This window comes from Entelurus aequoreus, linkage group LG09 (assembly GCF_033978785.1).
Source record: "Entelurus aequoreus isolate RoL-2023_Sb linkage group LG09, RoL_Eaeq_v1.1, whole genome shotgun sequence".
Classification (NCBI taxonomy): Eukaryota; Metazoa; Chordata; class Actinopteri; order Syngnathiformes; family Syngnathidae; genus Entelurus; species Entelurus aequoreus.
This window is the reverse complement of record NC_084739.1, coordinates 13,309,047-13,331,710: the sequence shown is the minus strand read 5'-3', so window position 1 is coordinate 13,331,710 and position 22,664 is coordinate 13,309,047. Positions and strand designations below refer to the sequence as shown.

The 22,664-nt window shown below is 36.6% G+C and overlaps 1 protein-coding gene across 1 annotated transcript; it reads left to right on the top strand.

Moving 5' to 3' along the window:
* Nucleotides 1–444: 444 nt before the first annotated feature.
* Nucleotides 445–21,913, top strand: eif4e1c (eukaryotic translation initiation factor 4E family member 1c). Its single transcript, XM_062057611.1, has 7 exons — nt 445–582; nt 8,039–8,124; nt 9,775–9,870; nt 18,820–18,883; nt 18,980–19,093; nt 20,599–20,738; nt 20,850–21,913. Exons 1-7 carry the CDS (start codon nt 565–567, stop codon nt 20,962–20,964), a joined length of 633 nt encoding a protein of 210 aa, XP_061913595.1. The 5' UTR covers nt 445–564; the 3' UTR covers nt 20,965–21,913.
* Nucleotides 21,914–22,664: the final 751 nt, after the last annotated feature.

Below are 22,664 nucleotides of genomic sequence, written 5' to 3'. Positions count from 1 at the left end.
TGTTGGATTGATTAATTAAAAAAAAATATAATAATAATAATAATAATAATAATAATAATTTAAAAAATCGATTTTTTAAAAATGAGAATCGATTCTGAATCGCACAACGTGAGAATCGCGATTCGAATTCGAATCGATTTTTTCCCACACCCCTAATATATATGTGTATATATATATATATATATATATATATATATATATATATATATATATATATATATATATATATATATATATATATATATATATATATATATATATATATATATATATATATATATATATATATATATATGCAGCCTGGCCCCGGGCCAAATTTTTCTAACCCAATGCGGCCCCGAGTCAAAAAGTTTGGGGACCCCTGCTTATAAGTGTTCCCCCACACTTTCACACAGTAGCTGATATTTTGGCAATATAAGTGCACAATAAAATATACATTTTTTAAAGGTATGACAAGCTGGTGACATGGTCGGCCAAGCTTGAACTGTGTCGGCTCCCGTAGGTAAGAGGCTGGTGTGACGCAGTCGCAGATCGCTTATCGGGCAGATCTGTTCTACTGTCAAGATGGCGACATCGGAACCGGTAAGAGAAACCCAGAGCGAACATAAATCCAACCCTATGTAGACCTGAAGGAAACCGTCGCAGCCACGTTATATTCCTGTCATTCGCGACGAAGTAACACGTTGTCCAAAACGCCATCGAGCATTCGCAGGGAATTCCTGCGGTTTAGTTTCACAAGAAGCGTCTTTTTTTTTTTTTTTTAGCGCGGATCGCTGTTAGCATTTAGCACGCACGGCTCGCTTTGACTGGACGGCGTTCATTCAAACTCCCACTTATGTCCGTCTCGTCACAAAAAAAATGTGATCGTTGCATTAATTCGTGCGTAATAGCTTGGGTCGTTTTTGGTAAACATTTAAAGTGAGCATTAGTCCTTCGTCGCTGTTTAAATGAGTGACACGTGTGTAAGCAGCTAGCCCGCAAGCTAACACTTCATGCTAATTAACTCTCGAACGTACAGAACTTAAACGATGCTTTTACTCGCTTATTCGAGTCAAGGCAACCTAATGTGTATTTGGTCATGTCAAATGGAATACTGTGAATCGATTGGTAGCTTGTTTATGCACGTAGTGAGTAGTTAACCTCGTATAGTTGTAGTTTTTTTTACATACAATGGTCACACCAGTATGTTAAGTACATATAATGTGTCACAGCAGCTACTTGTTTGTTATAGTATATATATTTAGTTTTATTAGCAGTTAAATTTAAAAATAGACTATAATATTGTATTAAACATGGAGTAAAGTTGATTTTTCTTTTGGGATTGTGAAATAAAGTCATATTTATATTTTGGACTTTACTGTTTATGGTTTGTCACGTTTATACGGTTTCCTCTTATTTTGTTATGCCTCTTTTGTTTGTGGTAAACAAAATTGTTTACTTTTTTAAAACATTTACAGGGTTTTCCAAAGTGTGGCCCTTCAGCTCATTTGGCCCTCTTAAAATAATATGCATTGTGCTTTGTTACCTATAAAATAAAGCTAAAATGTCAATATATGTTTAGATACTGTAGCAAATGCTGACCTGCATTTGAATTGCTTTCTGCATCTTAAATGCATAGAACATATCTAAGTGCATGTCCCCTGCATCGTGTAATCCAGGGGTCCCCAAACAATTGTTTACTTTGAAGTTGGCAGAGTTTAGAAGAAAAAAGAAAAATCAACACTGTTTTATTTTTGTTTTGTTATTCTTAGTGATTTGTAAATTGTGCTCCTGGGTTAATGTTGCTGATCAATTTTGAATTATTAGTTTAATTAATTTTTTTAGTATCAAGTGGTTAAACAATTTGGATTACATTTTAATTGATGCACAGTAAATATGTTCTGTTATAGACTAAAACAATGTCAATAAAGTTAATGTCTGTTGTAGGTCAATCTATATATTTTTCATAGTACGTACAGGAAATGTTAGGAAAGGTTTTATTAGCAGTTACATTTAAAGAGACTATAATATTGTATTACACGTGGAGTAAAGTTTGATTCAATTTGTAGAATTTAAAAAAAATCAAAACTGTTTTATTTTTGTTTTGTAATTTTTAGTGATTTATAAATTGTGCTCCTGGGTTAATGTTGCTGATCAATTTTGAATTATTAGTTTAATTCGTTTTTTTTAGTATCAAGTGGTTGAACAATTTGGATTACATTTTAATTGATGCGCAGTAAATATGTTCTGTTATAGACTAAAACAATGTCAATAAAGTTAACGTTTGATGTAAAGTTAAAGTACCAATGATTGTCAAACACACACACTAGGTGCGGCAAAATTATTTTCTGCATTTGACCCATCACCCTTGATCACCTCCTGGGAGGGGAGGTGAGGGGAGCAGTGAGCAGCAACAGTGGCCGCGCCCGGGAATCATTTTTGGTGATTTAACCCCCAATTCCAACCCTTGATGCTGAGTGCCAAGCAGGGAGGTAATGGCTCCCATTTTTATAGTCTTTGGTATGACTCGGCCATAGTATATACAGGAAATGTTGGGAAAAGTTTTATTAGCAGTTAAATTTAAAAGTAGACTATAATATTGTATTACACATGGAGTAAAGTTGATTTTTCTTTTGGGATTGTGAAATAGTCATATTTATATTTTGGACTTTAATGTTTATGATTTGTCACATTTATACAGTTTACCTCTTATTTTGTTATGCCTCTTTTGTTTGTGGTAAACAAAATTGTTTACTTTTTTTTTAAACATTTACAGGGTTTTCCAAAGTGCGGCCCTTCAGCTCATTTGGCCCTCTGCATATCCTTAAAATAATATGCATTGTGCTTTGTTACCTATAAAATAAAGCTAAAATGTCAATATATGTTTAGATACTGTAGCAAATGCTGACTAACATTGGATTGCTTTTTTGCATCTTAAATGCATAAAACATATCTAAGTGCATGTCCCCAAAGAATTGTTTACTTTGAAGTTGGCAGAGTTTAGAAGAAAAAAGAAAAATCAACACTGTTTTATTTTTGTTTTATTTTTAGTGATTTATAAATTGTGCTCCTGAGTTAATGTTGCTGATCAATTTTGAATTATTATTAGTTAAATTTTTTTTTTTAGTGTCAAGTGGTTAAACAATTTGGATTACATTTTAATTGATGCACAGTAAATATGTTCTGTTATATTCTTAAACAATGTCAATAAAGTTAACGTTTGTTGTAGGTCAATCTATATATTTTTCATAGTACATACAGGAAATGTTAGGAAAGGTTTTATTAGCAGTTACATTTAAAGAGACTATAATATTGTATTACACATGGAGTAAAGTTTGATTCAATTTGTAGAATTAAAAAAAATCAACACTGTTTTATTTTTGTTTTGTAATTTTTTGTGATTTATAAATTGTGCTCCTGGGTTAATGTTGCTGATCAATTTTGAATTATTAGTTTAATTAGTTTTTTTTAGTATCAAGTGGTTAAACAATTTGGATTACATTTTAATTGATGCGCAGTAAATATGTTCTGTTATAGACTAAAACAATGTCAATAAAGTTAACGTTTGTTGTAGGTCAGTCTATATATTTTTCATAGTACATACAGGAAATGTTGGGAAAAGTTTTATTAGCAGTTACATTTAAAAAGAGAGACTATAATATTGTATTACACATGGAGTAAAGTTTGATTCAATTTGTAGAATTTGAAAAAAAAATCAACACTTTTATTTTTGTTTTGTTATTTTTAGTGATTTATAAATTCTGCTCCTGGGTTAATGTTGCTGATCAATTTTGAATTATTAGTTTAATTAATTTTTTTAGTATCAAGTGGTTAAACAATTTGGATTACATTTTAATTGATGCACAGTAAATATCTTCTGTTATAGACTAAACAGGGGTGCCCACACTTTTTCAGCAGGCGAGCTACTTTTTAAATGACCAAGTCGAGGTGATCAACTTCATACATATATACATAAATATAATTTTTACATTTTTTTGCTGTTTTTGTTCACATGTAAAAGGTGTGTAAAATACATGCATGTTTAACATATAGATTCCTATCTTTCATGAAGACAAGAATATAAGCTGGTGTATTACCTGATCCTGATGACTTGCATGGATTGTAATCAGACAAGATTTACAGTAGTGCTGACAACTTCCACATTTTCGATTTTACATCGTGAAGGAGAAAAAAAGTCCTCCTTTCTGTCCAATACCACATTGAAGTGGTTGGTTTTGGCATCCTGTTTGTCCAGCTTCCATACTCGTTTTTTTAGACTTTACAAGAAATACATTGACGGCAAACTCCGTGGCTTGCTAGCTTGTTTGCACTAGCTTTCGGAGACTCTTATTTTGTTAGCGCAGGCAGCCTCGGGCAGCACTTTTATCGCGAAGACAGGAACTGTCTTTAGGCTTTTGACGGCACGGTTGGAATAAAAACTGTTTCTCGCCTTCCTGACGGTCTTTTTTTCCTTCACATTGAGCTGGCAGCAGCCAGCGTCATCTCACAAGATCCTCGGGTCCCTTGCATGTCAATTAAGTAAATCATAGGGAAGATTTATGATCGCTAATTTTTAGGTCTATTTTTTTTCAATGCCTGGCTGGTGATCGACTGACACACCCTGTGCGATCGACCAGTAGCTCGTGATCGACGTAATGGGCACCCCTGGACTAAAACAATGTCAATAAAGTTAACGTTTGTTGTAGGTCAATCTATATATTTTTCATAGTACATGCAGGAAATGTTAGGAGAAGTTTTATTAGCAGTTACATTTAAAAAGAGAGACTATAATATTGTATTACACATGGAGTAAAGTTTGATTCAATTTGTAGAATTTAAAAAAAATCAACACTGTTTTATTTTTGTTATGTTATTTTCAGTGATTTATACATTGTGCTCCTGGGTTATGTTGCTGATCAAGTTTTAATGTATTATTAGACTTTATTTAATTAAATTTTTTCGTATCAAGTGGTTAAACAATTTGGATTACATTTTAATTGATGCACAGTAAATATGTTCTATTATAGACTAAAACAATGTCAATAAAGTTAACGTTTGTTGTAGGTCAATCTATATATTTTTCACCGAAACCATCCTGTCCTGATTCAGAAAGGCTGGAATAATTGGAACGGCAACTGACGATGACTCTGACGTAAGCGACGTACCGATAGAAGAGGAAGCGGCGCATTGTCTACCTTTGGAGTTGGCAGAGTTGTTTAGAAGCGACACCGAGGAAGAAGATTTCATCAGATTTAGCGATTAGGAGTGACAGATTGTTTGGTAAACGGTCAATCCATATATTTTTCATAATATATACAGGAAATGTTAGGAAAAGTTTTATTAGCAATTACATTTAAAAAGTGAGACACATGGAGTAAAGTTTGATTTATTAGTATTGATGGTAGCCTGCGGTTAATTCAATTTTTAGAATTAAAAAAATCAACAGTTTTATTTTTGTTTGGTAATTTTTTGTGATTTTATAAATCCTGGGTTAATGTTGCTGATCAATTTTGAATGTATTATTAGAGTTTATTTAATTTTTTTCGTATCAAATGGTTAAACAATTTGTATTACAATTTAAGTGATGCGCAGTAAATATGTTCTGTTATAGACTAAAACAATGTCAATAGTATATACAGGAAATGTTAGGAAAGTTTTATCAGCAGTTCAATTAAAAAAGTGAGACTATAATATTGTATTACAAATGGAGTAAAATTTGATTTATTAGTATTGATGATAGCCTACGGTTAATTACATTTTTAGAATTAAAAAAAGCAACAGTTTTATTTTTGTTTTGTCATTTTTAGTGATTTATACATTGCACTCCTGGGTTAATGTTGCTGATCAATTTGAATGTATTTAGAGTTTAATTTAATATTTTAGTATCAAATTGTTCAACTTTTTGGATTACATTTTAAATGATGCACAGTAAATATTTTCTGTTATAGACTAAATCAATGTCAATAAAGTTAACATTTGTTGTAGGTTAATCAATATTTCATTTTTATTTTTGTTTAATTTTAAAGAAACAATATTATGCACTGTACGTACAATGTTTTTGACAAATGATAATGTTTATAGTCACAGTGGAGGGGGTGTGAAATGCCTTTTTTTCTTCCTGGGTGGGCGTAACAGAAAATAATTGAGAAGCACCGGGTTAATTAAAACCCCAAATTGAGTAATTATATAAATTGCCCACTCGGTGGGACAGGGGTTAGTGCACGTGCCTCACAATACGAGGGTCCTGAGTTCAATCCCGGGTTCGGGATCTTTCTGTGTGGAGTTTGCATGTTCTCCCTGTGACCGCGAGGGTTCCCTCCGGCTTCCTCCCACCTCCAAAGACATGCACCTGAGGATAGGTTGATTGGCAACACTAAATTGGCCCTAGTGTGTGAATGTTGTCTATCTGTGTTGGCCCTGCGTTGAGGTGGCGACTTGTCCAGGGTTCACCCTGCCTTACGCCCGAATGCAGCTGAGATAGGCTCCAGCGCCCCCCGCAACCCCAAAAGGGACAAGCGGTAGAAAATGGATGGATGGAGTATCAAATGGTTCAACTTTTTGGATTACATTTTAATTGATGCACAGTAAATGTTTTCTGTTATAGACTAAAAACAATGTCAGTAAAGTTAACATTTGTAATAGGTTAATCTATATTTCATTTTTCTTTAATGTTAAGGAAACAATACAATGCACTGTACATCCAATGTTTTTGACAAACGATATTTATAGTTTGTATTTGTTTATTTGAAGGACAATGTGCAGTTACATTAAGAAGAGGGCTGCGCCAGATTTAGCACCATGCTAATTTCCATCTGTAGTCCTTTTATGGTGCATCTAACATCCACAATAACATTACACAGGATTGAAAATGCACAACAATATTAAAATTGACATAATGATCAACAATTTAAAATACAAGTACAATACATAGAGAGTATGTTAGTTACAAATCAGTGGGTGGTCGATGTACAGTATTTTAGCAGCTTCACTTAAAGTGCAGCAGTTTTTATCAAAGTCCACATACAGTGCAGTAGCCATCAGATGATACCCATAAGGGTATCATTCGATAGCCATATACCCCATTGGTATTGCATACGTAAAAAAGTTTGCGATGTTACAAGATTGGAATGGTACTCTGGTGGCCATCAGACTGCTTCTGCCAGGTTATCATCTGATGGTCAACTACCTGCCTGGTATTGCTAATGTGAGCAGGACTGGTGGTCTAAAAGCCAGTCTTTGACTGCTTGTGAGAAGCTGTGAAAACTAGAGTCACTAGTCACAGTGGAGGGGGCGTGAAATGCTTTTTTTTCTTCCTGGGTGGGTGTAACAGAAAATAATTGATTAAAAGTAATTAAAACCCTGAATTGAGTAATTATATCATTTTTTTTTTAAATTGTCCAAAGTTCAATATTGTTAACTACTGGTTTGTGCACTACTGGGCAAATAAACTGCAAAAACCTCCTGGGCCTTTAATTGGCCTCTTTGGTAGCGTAATTGTCATTAACTTGTCGTTGGGTTGTGAAGAAAAAAAGTGATGTTTATGGGAGGTCAAGGATGGATTTTAAAAAAAAAATAGCTCAAATCAATCTAGACATCCAAAAATATGGCACACTCGCTCCCCCCATAAGACTGCGATGCATGTAATGACGAGCCCAAAGAGAAGTCAATAAATTAATGTGATTGCTTCTGCTGATGTCCAGCACACCTCTATTGTGCCAACACCCCCTGACCGTTGATGCTCACTAAGGGTCAAGCAGATCAAGAAGAACGTGTTTGGTTGTCATGCTAAAAGTAAAGTGTGAGTCCTTTGTGTAAATTGGCAGTGCTTATTTGAAGTAAAATTACATTTTTTTAACCGAAATTCAATTGCGTCTTCATGTGTATTTTTTCACTTCTGTGCCGCCTTATCCTTGTGTGGTGCTGCTGTAAAATCTGAGTAACCCCACAGTGGTACTAATAACGGCTTATTGTATTACAATTGTCTCATTGTAAGCAAATACACTGTCCATTTTATGATCATATTTATGTTAACGAATGTGTTCGTCTTTTCTCTGCACAGAAAGCACCCGAAACTGAAGAGCCGCAACCACCACCGCAACTGCCCGACAACCCAGAACAATATATCAAACACCCCTTGCAAAACAAGTGAGAATGAAACAGCTGCTTTGTGATTTGGTTATGTAACTCTTCAGGTGTTTGTGTGGCCATACCAGATACAGTTGGTTCACGTGGGGGAGGGAGCTGAAGAGAATATTCTGAAATAAGTGTGACAAAGATGTATACTATAACAATTACATAGTATCAATTAGTCTGCAGCTATCTTGATACCAGTAAGGCATCAAATACCGGGGGGAAACCTCTCTAAAACTAATGTCCTATGTGTTAGAAGTTGCATTGCTACTTCACATCCATTGGAACCTAACAATTGAAATGCAACAGTAAGCCAAACATTGTGAACACTACCACTGGTCATTTCCTAAACATTTCCATTAGGGGAGCAATAATGAAAAATATAATTTTGACATCAAATTTGTGTGTGATGATTCATACGTGCTCGACTCTTAATGACAGGCCCTGGGTCCATTTTAAAAGTACAGTGACACTGATAGTGCCCTAAATTTTGTTGTATTGTCCTGCCGTGTTATTTCTGTGGTGTTGGCGAGCCGTTCAGTAATATTGTTTGTTTTGCTAAGCAGTTCTCTTGGTAGGTCACTTCTGGAGCATTCTGCTTGTCCAGGTTGTTCCCGTCTGCGGCTTTAGATTCAATGCCATGGTTTCAAAATTAAGACTAAGGCCAATGGAGCAACTGAGGTCTCGGTAAAATGTATAAGGGCCATGCAATGAGATGAGTTGTGCGTAATGGTACAGATATTATTTAAACATTGCAGTCATCCACAACAGTGTTGGTCCCACCATTAGTCCTTTTCAGTATTGATAAATGTTTTGTGTGGGTTTGATCTGAGAAGCTTTCTCTGTGGTTGAAAAGGATTGAAAGATAATTAAGCAGTAAACAAAGTGTGCAGTATAGGAACAAAGTAAATGTCAATAGAAGCACAAAGTATAGTGGGATCATTGAGGTTCAACGCACTCAATGGATACTGGTTAACCTCGAATTTGTTAGCAGTTTGAAGCAACAGCAAACAACCCATAGGAAATAATGGGAGTGTATTTACATTTTAAGTTTAGATGGCTGGTATCTGATAACAGAGTTTAACTGCCTTGAATGTGATTTACCGTTCACATTCTTGAGACTACTCATTCTTTTGGAATCCGTGTGGAAAAACATCTGTTGATGAACTGACAAATGTAAATATAACAGAAAGTTAAATGAGAGTACTGTTCCATTACACTTTGCATATTCCGGTCCGTGTTTATGGGTTGTAGGTGTGGAACAGTGGGTGGCTGGGTGTTGCGTTAGTGCTGGTGGGTGGTGGATTGGTAGGGGGCACGGAGTTCAGCCGATGGCCTCACATTGCCCCAAGCCCTCCCCTGCTGGCCCCGCCTCTCCACAAACAGATGGAAGAATAATGTCAACTGTTGTAAACAAAGGCTGCATTGGTGCTGCATTTTTCTCTCTTCCCTCAAATTCAATGCATGTTGCTAGCATTGTTTTCTTGTGCTATAGCCCTACTAAGCAATTTTGCCCAGGGGGGGCGACAGCAGCTTGCCAAATGGTGAATTATTGTACCCTTTGTTCCGAGACATTATTTTGTCAATAAATGTGAATTTTCATTAATCTAAAAGTTGTTTCTTGCGACCCTGCAAAAGCTGACTCTTATTTTTTTTCTTTCTCAGATGGGCCCTGTGGTATTACAAAAATGACAAGAGCAAAACCTGGACAGAGAACTTGCGTCTCATTTACAAATTTGACACAGTGGAAGATTTCTGGGCGTAAGTATTCTCTTTGTCATTTTATTAATAGTCCTCACTGGCGTATGAAAGTGCATCTGCCCTTGTATGGGTTTGTCACCCTATTAGTTGGAATGAGTCACATAAGTGTCAATTGAGTTGTCTTTCAGTCTTTGTCAGCTTGTCACACAATAGCAACATGAACTGGAAAAACAGTATCATATCTTCCACCAGTTTCTGAAAATAATTATATTCCTGTAATATTTCTAAATGTGTCCCTGGCGCATAAAGTATAGTACCGTGGAACAATCAAGGTTGACCACAGTCTGTTCTGGGAATCTGGTTGACCTCCGATTTATTCTTGTTCTGAAACAATTGTTTTCATAAAAATGAGTTGAATTGCTCTTTTCCAGTGTCCCAAAAATATAAATGAAACTCTTCTTTTTGCTCTCATTTTTCATGTGCTGAACTCAAAGCTTTAAGACTTTTTTCTATGTGAACAGAAGGCATTTTCTCTCACAAATATTGACACATCTGTCTCAATATGTGTTAGTGAGCACATTTCCTTTGCCTTGATATGTGCAGCATATCAAGATGCTGATTAGACTGCATGATTATTGTATAGGCCATTGTCAAAGACCACGCCAAAATCTTATGTTCTATTACATAGCACAATGCCACTGTGCAATTAGCATACTGACTGCAGGAATGTCCACCGTAGCTGTTCCCTGTCAATGTCAATTTCTCAACTATAAGCCGTCTCAAAAGAAATTTCAAAGAATGTGGCGGCCTTAGAAATATGGCCTTTTTTTAATATCTCGATATTTTTAGGCCATGTCACGATTAGGCATGTCCCGATCCGATATTGATATCGGAAATCAGTCCGATATTAGCCAACAAAGTGAATATCGGATTTTATCGGACTGAATCTAAAAACTCAGATATAAGCGCTCCGATATAAGCTGTCCATTTTCCGCTGCAGCACGTCTATAATAGGAGACTCTGGTTTGATCACACTCCAACACAGTAGGTAGCAGCAATGCCCCTTAATTAACGTTGGTGCCGGCCACAGAAGAAGAGCGTCTCTGATCCAGCATGCACAGCCCACGTGATCACAACAACGACAACGCGTGTGCTTGCAGCATGATGTCGGCTGTGTGGAAGTATTTTAACGTAAACTCGGACAAAGACGTTGCCGCTAAATGCAACATTTGTTAGGCGCAAGTGTCCCGTGGAGGGACAGAACCGGGAAGGTTCAATACAAGCAACCTCATCGCACATTTGAAAAAACACCACAAAAAAGAACATGAGGATTTTCGCGAGAGCAGCAAGGCGAAGCAACAAACCTCTGGCTCGCTTCAGCAACCCACGCTGGCCGAAAACTTTGCAAGACGTGACAAACTACCACGGGACAGCAAAAAGGCAATGGCCATAACAGAAAAGATAGCCCAGTTTATTGTGCTTGATGACCAGCCCCTGTCGGTGGTGAGTAATGTCGGGTTTAAACGCTTAATGGAGCACCTCGAAGCTCGCTACATTATTCCTAGCCGCCACTACACCCAATTGCACGAAGAGGTTAAAAAGTGTATTGCCGCACAACATGCCGAAATGCTTATCTTCTTAAAAAAAAATCTCCACATTATGCTCGGACTGCAGATAGTGGAGGAGGAGGAGGAGGAGTAGTAGTAACTAGTCAGCACTGACTGATTATTATTTGTTTTACGCTCTTGTTATTAGAGTGGTATGTTTATTGTGTTTACACTATTCTTCAGTGATGACTAAGAGCAATTACTACATTGTTTTGGGCACAGTCAGTCAGTGAAACTGGAGCTGTGAACTCTTAACTTAGAGCAGTTGGACAGTGGACAATATTGTGTTGTTTTTGTCCCCGCCCACGGTTGTTTCCAACATATGCTGACAGTAAAAAAATAACTGAAGTGAACTTGAATTGTTTGCACTTTAAAACGTTTTTTTTTGTTTTTTTAATTGGATTTATTTAGGTTATTTTTCAGGGTCTTCTAATTTATTTTTAATTTATTGTATTCAATTGTATAATTATGTTGGTATTAGTGGTTATTTTGCACTTTAAATATAACATTTTGTTTTTATTGGATTTGTTGAGGTAATACTCTTATGTTGAAGGTTAAAATTTATGTAACCAATTGGTTAATAATAAATGGGTCAGTTTTTCCTATACCTACTCTTGCTGACTATTGTTTTCTGTTTTAACACTACAACATCAGTAACAGTAACATCACTTTATCAAGCCCTTTCTAACATTCCACACAACAAAATAAGGAATAAATATATGTATGATTCGTGCCTATATCGTATCGTATTGATATCGGTATCGGCCAATACTCAAGGCTACAATATCGGTATCGTATCGGAAGTGAAAAAGTTGCATCGGGACATCCCTAGTCACGATACACGATATATATCGCGATATTTTGCCTTAGCCTTGAATGAACACTTGACGCATACAATCACAGCAGTATGATGATTCTATGTGTACATTAAAACATTCTTCTTCATACTGCATTAATATATGCTGATTTTAAACTTTCATGCAGAGGGGGAAATCACAACTAAGTCAATTGACCAAAACTGTATTTATTAAACAGTTATTAAGCAGTGGCACAAACATTCATGTCATTTCAAAACAGAAAGTGCAAGATTGTCAGAGACATTTTAAAATAAGCTATTAGTGCACTTTTGTGCAGGATGTCACTAAGATGACAAATCAAAACAACACTAAATTAAAGTGCACTTTTTTTACACAGCGCCACTACAATAGTTTAAAACAAATAAAGTGCACTTTTGTGTATGATGTCACAAAATATATTTCAATAACTGTCAAATAAAAATTAGCTGCATAATATGAAATCAAATTGTGTACGTCCTTCGCTATGTGGTAGGTTCCGGCGGACGTTATCTCCTTATGTCGTAGACTATTTTTTTCATACGGTGTTGTGGAAATTAGGGCTGTGAATCTTTGGGTGTCCCACGATTCGATTCAATATCGATTCTTGGGGTCACGATTCAATTCAAAATTGATTTTTTTTTTTTCAATTCAACACGATTCTCGATTAAAAAAACTATTTTTCCCCGTTTCAAAACGATTGATTCAATACATAGGATTTCAGCAGGATCTACCCCAGTCTGCTGACATGCAAGCAGAGTAGTAGATTTTTGTAAAAAGCTTTTATAATTGTAAAGGACAATGTTTTATCAACTGATTGAAATAATGTCAATTTGTTTTAAGTATTAAATGAACCAAGAATATGACTTATTTTATCTTTGTGAAAATATTAGACACAATGTGTTGTCAAGTTTATGAGATGCGATGCAAGTGTAAGCCACTGTGACACTATTGTTCTTCTTTTTTTTTTATATGTCTAATGATAATGTCATTGAGGGATTTTTAATCTTGTAACTAATATTGATACTGTTGTTCATAATATTCATTTTTGTTCACTACTTTTGGTTTGTTCTGTGTCGTGTTTGTGTCTCCTCTCAATTGCTCTGTTTATTGCAGTTCTGAGTGTTGCTGGGTCGGGTTTTGGAATTGGATTGCATTGTTATGGTATTGCTGTGTATTGTTTTGTTCGATTGATTAATTAAAAAAAAAATAATAATTATAATAAATAATTAAAAACAAATCGATTTAAAAAAAAATTAGAATCGATTCTGAATCGCATAACGTGAGAATCGCGATTCGAATCGAATTTTTCCCACACCCCTAGTGGAAATGGTTGCCTCGGCATTTTGTTGGTGTGGCACCGAACGGAGATGTTGACATGCGAAGTAAGCACTCTTCATTCTCTAGCGGGTGGCTTTTCAAATGATGCTACATATTAGCAGTAATGCTACTTTTTGTAGCAATGCTTTTGCCCCACACTTGACATATTACGGTTGTCTGTTCGACATATTCCCACTTGAAGCCAAACCACGGCCAGACGATGGACCCCGTGTTGTTTTTCTTGGGAATTAATTCTTCCTTCATTTGTTACCAGATTTGCACCTTCTTTCTCTTGTATTACCACTCGCACCACAGCTAACGTTACCCATGCTGCTACCTCTCTGCTCCGCGGGGGCGTATACGTATGTAAGAAGGTGCGCTTGTTTAAGTCTCTGTGAGAAGGAGAGACTAGAAAGAGTGAGAAGAGCCTGTTGTGTAATGCCTGCAGCTAAAAGCAACTGCGTGAGAACGTGTACTCGAATATCACGATATAGTCATTTTCTATATCGCACAGAGACAAACCCGCGATATATCGCCCAGCCCTACTTACAAGCACACACCACGTGTAACCACACCAGCCTCGCCCTAGCCTCCATATCCAGCTTCTTCCCCTCCAAGGTGGTCTGAGACCAGCGACTGTCACCTGCTGCCACAGTTGCTTTGCACAACTAAATCATTTATGCACAAACTGTAAGAAAGCATCTCAAGGAAGCTCATCTGCAGTACATCGTTGTAACCGACTTGAGTGGGCAATTGCTCCCAGTCGATGGCGCCTGGCACTTTGGAGAGGCGTTCTCTTCAGTGATGAATCCTGGTTTTGACCGTAGGGTAGATGGCAGACAGCGTGTATACCATTGTGTGCGTGAGCGGTTTGCTAATGTCAGCATTGTGGATGGAATGACCCATGTGATGGGGTTATGGTAAGGATGCATCTGTATGTTGTGGACAACATACACAGGTGCATTTTATTGATGCCATTTTAAATTTACAGAGATACCCGTGATCAGATCGTAAGGCCCATTGTTTTGCTATTCGACCATCACCTCATGTTGAAGCATGACTAATGCATAGCCCCGTGTTGCAGGGATCTGTACACAATTCCTGAAAGATGAAAACATCCCAGTTCTAGCATGGGAAGCATACTCACTGGATATGTCCCAAGTCGGTTGAGCGTGTTTGGGATGCTCCGGATTGGTGAACACAGTACATGACGAAAAATTGTGATGATAGTGATCGCACCCTTATCATGCTGCTTAATCAGCACTTTAATACGCTGCACTTGTGAAAAGAAAAGGGCACAGTCACTACCTTTCCATGCACTAAATTAGTCTATCTCAAATAGTTAAGTTTTTTGTATTTTCACACACTCGTGTGAAGTCCAAGGGTCCATGCACTCTCTCTGTGTGCCTCCTGTACACTGGGGTCCGCTTATTCCCTTTTAGCGCGGATAAATATTGCTTTTCCAGTTGACCTATGACATCACATAGTTAGCAGCCTTGCGCTGTTGTGATGTCTGCTGTAATATTGACACAAATTATAAATATTAAGTCTCTAATGGCTATGCTGATGTTAAATAGCATAGAGCATCAAGAAATGATGTTGGATTGCACTATAAACATGACGCTAATACCAAGAATGTATCGAAGCGGATGCAGCAAAGAGAGACCGGCAGTAGTTTTTTTGAAGGAATTTTTTGACGGAGAATCGTGGAAACAAAACTTTTGAATGTCTCGTAGTTCATAAGGCATCAAAGGCTCCGTGGATTGATGGAAGGAGTTTTAAATTTGAAGGAAAAGACAGTTCGTCCCCCAACTGATACTGTTCCAGATGAAGGTTGCTATTGCTCTGGACTATCTTGCCAGTTGTGTGGAATACAAAGTTATTGTTAATCAGTTTGAAGTCCAAAAATGCAGCGTGAAGAGGTTTGTGTACTTTATTCGCCTTGTAATATATAGTATGTACTTCATTCTCTTTCGTATTTCGTTCGGGAGGCGGAATTAAGCCGGCAGTCTACATTTCCTTAGTTACCTTTTTAAATGTTTCTTTTTTTTCTCCTATTAATACGCTTGAAAATGTTGTTCTTTTAATTTGTGAAGCAAATAAACAGTCTCCTCCTCATTACAATTGTTGCTGTTTTTATTGAATGGTATCTGCTTTTGGGTTGTATCCCATGTGTTGAGACTGGTGCATGAGCGACAAGAAGGGTCCTCCGGCGCACACACCCCCTTGAGAGATTTGATTTTCAATCACATAATCCAGGTGTTAGTCTGACTTTTCAAAAACCCAACACAATCGGATTAAGGTGTTTCCAAGGGTTGTAGAATGCTTATTTAGAGACAAACTATTGGAGTAATCGGACTAATTTTGGCTCCTCATGATAAAGATTTAAACATATATATTTGGAGAGAAATAGGCCTTTACAGGTGTTTATATTTTGTATTGTGTATATATTAAGTATTGGCAGAATTTTAAGTAATGATTTAACAATAGTTGTCATAGTATTGTTAAACGGTTCACCACTGTTTAAAATTTCAAACACTGATATACTGTATTTATGCTGTAATGCTTAAGAACTTTTTTTTTTTTAAGGACAAAAAAAAGTGACAGTTCAATTTTGTTACTTTGCGGTATTTCTCAGCTCTCACTGGTGAGGAGCGAGGCTTTCTGTTAGGGCTGCGCGATTTAGAGAAAAAAATGTATTGCGATTTTGCTCTTCAAAATTGCCATTTGATTTGCAATGTTTATATTTTATACATAAAAATACGTAAAAATGCATAAAACTGCGAAAATAAGGAGTGAAGGAATACTTTTAAACTGTCAATCAACATATTGTCTCAAAGTGCACTACATTAGAACAACATGCAATAATTAACTTTTAAATTTGGCTTTATGCAGACAGACTCACAGCTTTTATCTACATCAGGGGTCACCAACCTTTTTGAAACCAAGGGCTACTTCTTGGGTACTGATTAATGCGAAGGGCTACCAGTTAGATACACACTTAAATAAATTGCCAGAAGTAGCCAATTTGCTTAATTTACCTTTTACTCTGTTATTATTAATAATTAATGATATTTATCTTTGTGGAAACACTGATCATCTTAATGATTTCTCACAATAAATATATATAGAAACAGATAAATATCAATATGCAACACTTTATTTTTATATTTTCTCTAAGTGCACATTTTTCAAATTGAACATTTTCAAATGATCACTTCTAAGACAGTCTTGTGAAATCACAATATCCCATTTTAACTAGCTAGCCACTAACATTTTTTAACAAATCATGAATTACTTTGCACCATGTTTGTACAAATAATAACTCATGTAAAATACAAAAGTAAACTCTCAAATTTTTAAATCATGTCACACTTTGAACTGGACACCAAATCTGTTATCTGTTTCTTTGTCAGTTAGTGGGAAGCCTGGCATTGCATGCTGTTAACTAGTGTGTTGTACTCTGGTGTGTAACTTGACACTGCAACTCTGAGTGAGTCTTGCAGATGTGCATCAGTGAGGCGTGTTCTGTGTTTGTTCTTGATGAAGTTCATGTCAGAAAAGGCTGATTCACAAAGATAAGATTTTTCCTCATTGTTTGCGGAACCTTCTTAATCTTTTGGACATATTTTCACAGCAATCTGGCCTAAAGCTTAATTATGATAAATGTAAAATGTTAAGGATCGGAAATCTAAAGGGAACGTCCTTTCGAATGGAATGCAAAGTGTTTTGTTTATAAATTATATGCAATCTGTTGTGTTCCCTAATTTTTTTCTGTGCACATGAATGAAGGTGTGTGTTGCTGAGTCCGACTTGGACATTATCTGGACTGGGACTGGTTTATAAAACCCTTTAAAAAAATATAATTTCATTGACAACCTGGTCTGTTGAAGATAATGCCCTTTTTTTAAAAAAAATAAATAAAATAAGATAAATAAATAAAAAACATTTTCTTGGATAAAAAAGAAAGTAAAACAATATAAAAATAATTACATAAAAAAATAGTAATTAATGAAAATTTTAGTGGACCAGCAGCCTATACAATCATGTGTGCTTCAGGGACTGTGTCCCTTGCAGATGTGTTGTCTATGTTGTGGGAACCAGAATATTGGTAGCAGAAAGAAATAACCCCTTTTGTGTGGATGAGTGTGCATGGGGGAGGTTGTTTGGGTTGATGCACTGATTGAAAGTGTATCTTGTGTTTTCTATGTAGATTTAATTTTATTTTTTATTTTTTATTTTTTTTTAATTTTTTATTTTTTTTTTAGAACAGGCCCGCGGGCGACTCATCCGGTCCTTACGGGCGACCTGGTGCCCGCGGGCACCGCGTTGGTGACCCCTGATCTACATCATGCCCCTAAACTGTCGAATTAACCGATAAAAACTATACAGTGTTTATAATGTCCATCCATCCATTTACTACAGTAATCATAATAGTAATGCAAATAACTATTTAAAAGGTTATAAACGTGTATTTCTCATTACTGAAGAATTGTTTATCATTGTACTGTAATTGGAAGGTAAATAACACAACCCCCCATCTCCTGAATTCGGATGTCTCAAGGTTGGCAAGTATGCTCTAGTATACTCTGGACTGAAGCTGTGTGCCTTCATTGTTTTTGTAGCTGTTATTTTGAGGCATGTTTAAAAAAAATAATGCACTTTGTGAAAGTCAAAGTATAGTATTTCCCATAGTTGTAGTGGGTATTAGGATTATCTCAGAGAGAGCTTGTCCCAAATTCCAAGCTGCTATTTTGAGGCATGTTAAAAAAAATAATGCACTTTGTGACTTCTTAAATATGGCAGTGCCATGTTTGCACTTTTTTCCATAACTGGAGTTGAAGTTGTTCTCTTATTTTGGAAAACCTTGTTTTTGATTGATTGATTGAAACTTGTATTAGTAGATTGCACAGTACAGTACATATTCCGTACAATTGACCACTAAATGGTAACACCCGAATACATTTTTCAACTTTCAACGTTAATCAATTCATGGTAAAGTTACATTGTTTAATGCATCCAGCGGGGCATCACAACAAAATTAGGCATAATAATGTGTTAATTCCACGACTGTATATATCGGTATCGGTTGATATCTGAATCGGTAATTAAGAGTTGGACAATATCGGATATCGGCAAAAAAGCCATTATCGGACATCTCTTAAAAAAAAAAAAAAAAATTTTTATTTAACCAGTGTTGAAAGATCCAGACTGTCATCCAAGGCAAATGTTCTGTTTTTGTCTTCCAGATTATACAACCACATACAACAGCCCAGCAAACTTGGTTATGGCTGTGATTATTGCTTATTTAAGGTACGTTTTTCTTGTTGAATCTCTCACATCAGCTTTTGTTTTGTACTGTAGTCCTGTCAAATTTACTGTACCAGTTCATAATGTATCATGCTCCAGGATGGAATCAAGCCCATGTGGGAGGACGACAGGAATAAATTGGGGGGTCGGTGGCTGATGACCCTCAATAAACAGCAGAGGCACAATGACCTTGACCGCATTTGGATGGAAACGGTAAGCTCGGGAACAGCGATGCTTTAGCTCAGGGGTCACCAACCTTTTTGAAACCAAGAGCTACTTCTTGGGTACTGATTAATGCGAAGGGCTACCAGTTTGATACACACTTAAATAAATTGCCAGAAATAGCCAATTTGCTCAATTTACCTTTAACTCTATGTTATTATTAATTAATGATATTTATCTTTGTGGAAACACTGATCATCTTAATGATTTCTCACAATAAATATATATAGAAACAGATAAATATCAATATGCAACACTTTATTTTTATATTTTCTCTAAGTGCACATTTTTCAAATTGAACATTTTCAAATGATCACTTCTAAGACAGTCTTGTGAAATCACAATATCCCATTTTAACTAGCTAGCCACTAACATTTTTGAACAAATCATGAATTACTTTGCAACATGTTTGTACAAATAATAACTCATGTAAAATACAAAAGTCAACTCTCAAATTTTTAAATAAATCATGTCACACTTTGAACTGGACACCAAGGGCCGTACTTATCAAGCTTCTTAGAATTACTCCTAAGAAGTCTGCTAAGAGTTGACTTAAGAGTAAATAAATTCTTCGCTGAAAGCTGCACTTAAAAGTTAGTTATCAAGCGTCTTACTCACACTTTCAGCGAAGTGTAGGACTGAATCTTAAGTGTCACACTCAGAGCTGAATTACGACATTACTATGTGCCGTAAACGGAATTTTAGGTGACGTCATTTCTGTGTCCGTAGAAATGACCAATCACGGAAGGGAATCCGTTGTCTGAGAATAAAGAAATATCTTGGAAATATTTAAGTGGACAATGGGAGTGTATATTTTGACAATAAACTACAAAATTATACAAAACAAACTCGTCCCCGCCGGCACTCACGCTACCGCTCCCTCTCTTCTATCGCCCACACACTCACTGACGTCACTCACCTCACGGCCACACACATACGCTACTGTCATAACATTTTCTTTCCAATTCATTAATTAGGCAACTAATTTGAAACTGGTGTGGGTGGCTCTATATATACTAGCCCACTGCAGACACATGCAGAAATCAACAAGGAATCGAAAAGTATTAAATCTGTGACAAAAATAATATCCGCTCTGTCTAAACGATACCGTTTGATCAGCTGCTCGTCATCAAAAAAAAAAAAAACATTGTTCCGTTCCCTGAACGTTCGCGCACGTCTCTCTCGCCTCAGTGCCATCCCCTGCTGGCAACTCCTAACCACTTAAGACACCTCTGAAGGTCTCTTAAATATCGTGGAGAGTAGGAGTGATTCTTAGACTTAAGAACGTTGATAAAAAGCTTTTATTCTTAAGTTTGAGAGTAGGACTAAATTTCGCAAATTCTCAGGACTTGAGTGTAAAATGGCACTCTAAGAAGCTTGATAAGTACAGCCCCTGGTCCTTACGGGCGACCTGGTGCCCGCGGGCACCGGGTTGGTGACCCCTGCTTTAGCTTATGTTTGTCTAGCATTGTGTAAGTGTGTTCTGGGTTTCGCAGCTCCTGTGTTTAGTCGGCGAGTCGTTTGATGAGGCAAGCGAGGATGTGTGTGGCGCCGTGGTCAACGTCAGACACAAAGGTGACAAAATAGCCATCTGGACGAGTAACTGTCAAAACAGGGACGCCATCATGACGATAGGGTGCGCCGTTGTCCTTTCTTCAACTCATTTACACTAAACAATTATAGAAAAGAAGTGACCGCTAGATGGCGCCACCAACTTTCTTCTACACTGCTTTTGTTTCTCCAACAGGCAACAATATAAGGACCTTCTGAAGATCCCCACCAAAGCCATGCTGGGTTACCAGTCACATGACGACACGTCCAGCAAGAGCGGCTCCACTACCAAGAACATGTACTCAGTTTGAAACACTCAAATCATTTCAACTGGCTGTAGATTTTAAAACAGTTGCAAGCCCACATCATCACATTTAACATTTTGAGTTGTCAATTACTGTAGTAGTGTACCCTTTTTTAACCGCAAACAAGGTCGGTTTATACCGCGATGGCTCCAAATCAAGTATTTTTGGCCGTCCAATATGAATGAGCAAGAGAACACGATTTCCTTTCAACGTTGAAGAGATTAACAGCAGAGTCCTACCCTAGCATAGCTGACTACTTGTTCTGTTTGGTTTGCAGCTGGTGGAAAAAAAACAACAATCTTGCTACCCTGAAAGGTGTTTCTCACACTGTCAAAATTGTATGCAAAAAAAAAAAATTTGAAGGGCAGTTTTAACTTGATAAATCCTCTGAAGTATTAAAAAAAAAAGTGCCCAACTTTCAGACATGCCAGCTTAAAGATTCTACAGTATTTTAGGAAGTTCTAAAAGCTGTGGCCACACCCAAGTCAGTCAGGGTATCAATTTTAAGGCCACTTATTCTTTCAGCCATGCTGGAATTGTGGATTATTGCTTGTACTTTTTGACATTTTTCCCCCCCTCTTACATTTATTTATAATGTATGTTTTGCAGTTGAACTACTTGGTTAAAAGACAATGGTTAAAAGAAATGGGTCTTTTCCCTCCCCTTTTTTGTTAAGGTTAAAAATGTGGACTACTGCATATTGATGACATTTTTTTTTTCTTTTTTACAGTGTACCGTACAGTAAAGATACTGACAGAACGATGTATTCTTTTCACTGTTCTCTTCCTAACAAACTGTAGATAATAACACACTCCTATTGGTGCAAGTTACAGAAAATACTTACTGTGGAGAAAAAATACAATTGCGCATAGTGTATCTTTATCTGTTATCCCAAGATGTATATTACCTTTCAAGTAAAGTTTAAGTGCTTTGCATTAAATCCAGGAGCCCTGTTCTTTTTGTTCTTGATGTGAAAGTAGACACAAATCCCCACATTCACTTTTTCTGATTAAAACCGAGTCGGCGTGGTCAGAGAAGCAGGCTGCAACTTGATATTTAGGAAGTAGTTGAGAAACTTACTACATCAGTAACGATTAGGTGACACACTTACTCATATATAGTTTTTTTTTACATCAAATTCTTGTTTTTTTAATCATTGATAATTCGTAAATAATTGCTGGGAATGGAAACAGTCTTTCCATGCCACAAATGAGTCTTTTTCAAATAATTTGGCTCAAATTTAGATTTCTACAAGACATTTGAACTAGAGATGTCCGATAATGGCTTTTTTGCCGATATTCCGATATTGTCCAATATCCGATATCAACTGATACCAATAAATACAGTCGTGGAATTAACATATTGTTATGCCTAATTTTGTTGTGATGCCCCGCTGGATGCATTAAACATTGTAACAAGGTTTTCCAAAATAAATTAACTCAAGTTATGGAAAAAAATGCCAACATGGCACTGACATATTTATTATTGAAGTCACAAAGTGCATGCCTCAAAACGGGAGCTTGGAATTTGGGACATGCTCTCCCTGAGAGAGCATGAGGAGTTTGAGGGGGGTGGGAGGTAGGGGTAGCGGGGGTGTATATTGTAGCGTCCCGGAAGAGTTAGTGCTGCAAGGGGTTCTGGGTATTTGTTCTGTTGTGTTTATGTTGTGTTATGGTGCGGATGTTCTCCCGAAATGTGTTTGTCAT

What these genes read in the sequence shown, in the direction of transcription:
- eif4e1c (XM_062057611.1), top strand. An exon ending in GTGATTATTGCTTATTTAAG is followed by an intron (nt 18,884 to 18,979) that starts GTACGTTTTTCT and finishes ATCATGCTCCAG; the next exon opens with GATGGAATCAAGCCCATGTG. An exon ending in GACGCCATCATGACGATAGG is followed by an intron (nt 20,739 to 20,849) that starts GTGCGCCGTTGT and finishes TTTCTCCAACAG; the next exon opens with GCAACAATATAAGGACCTTC.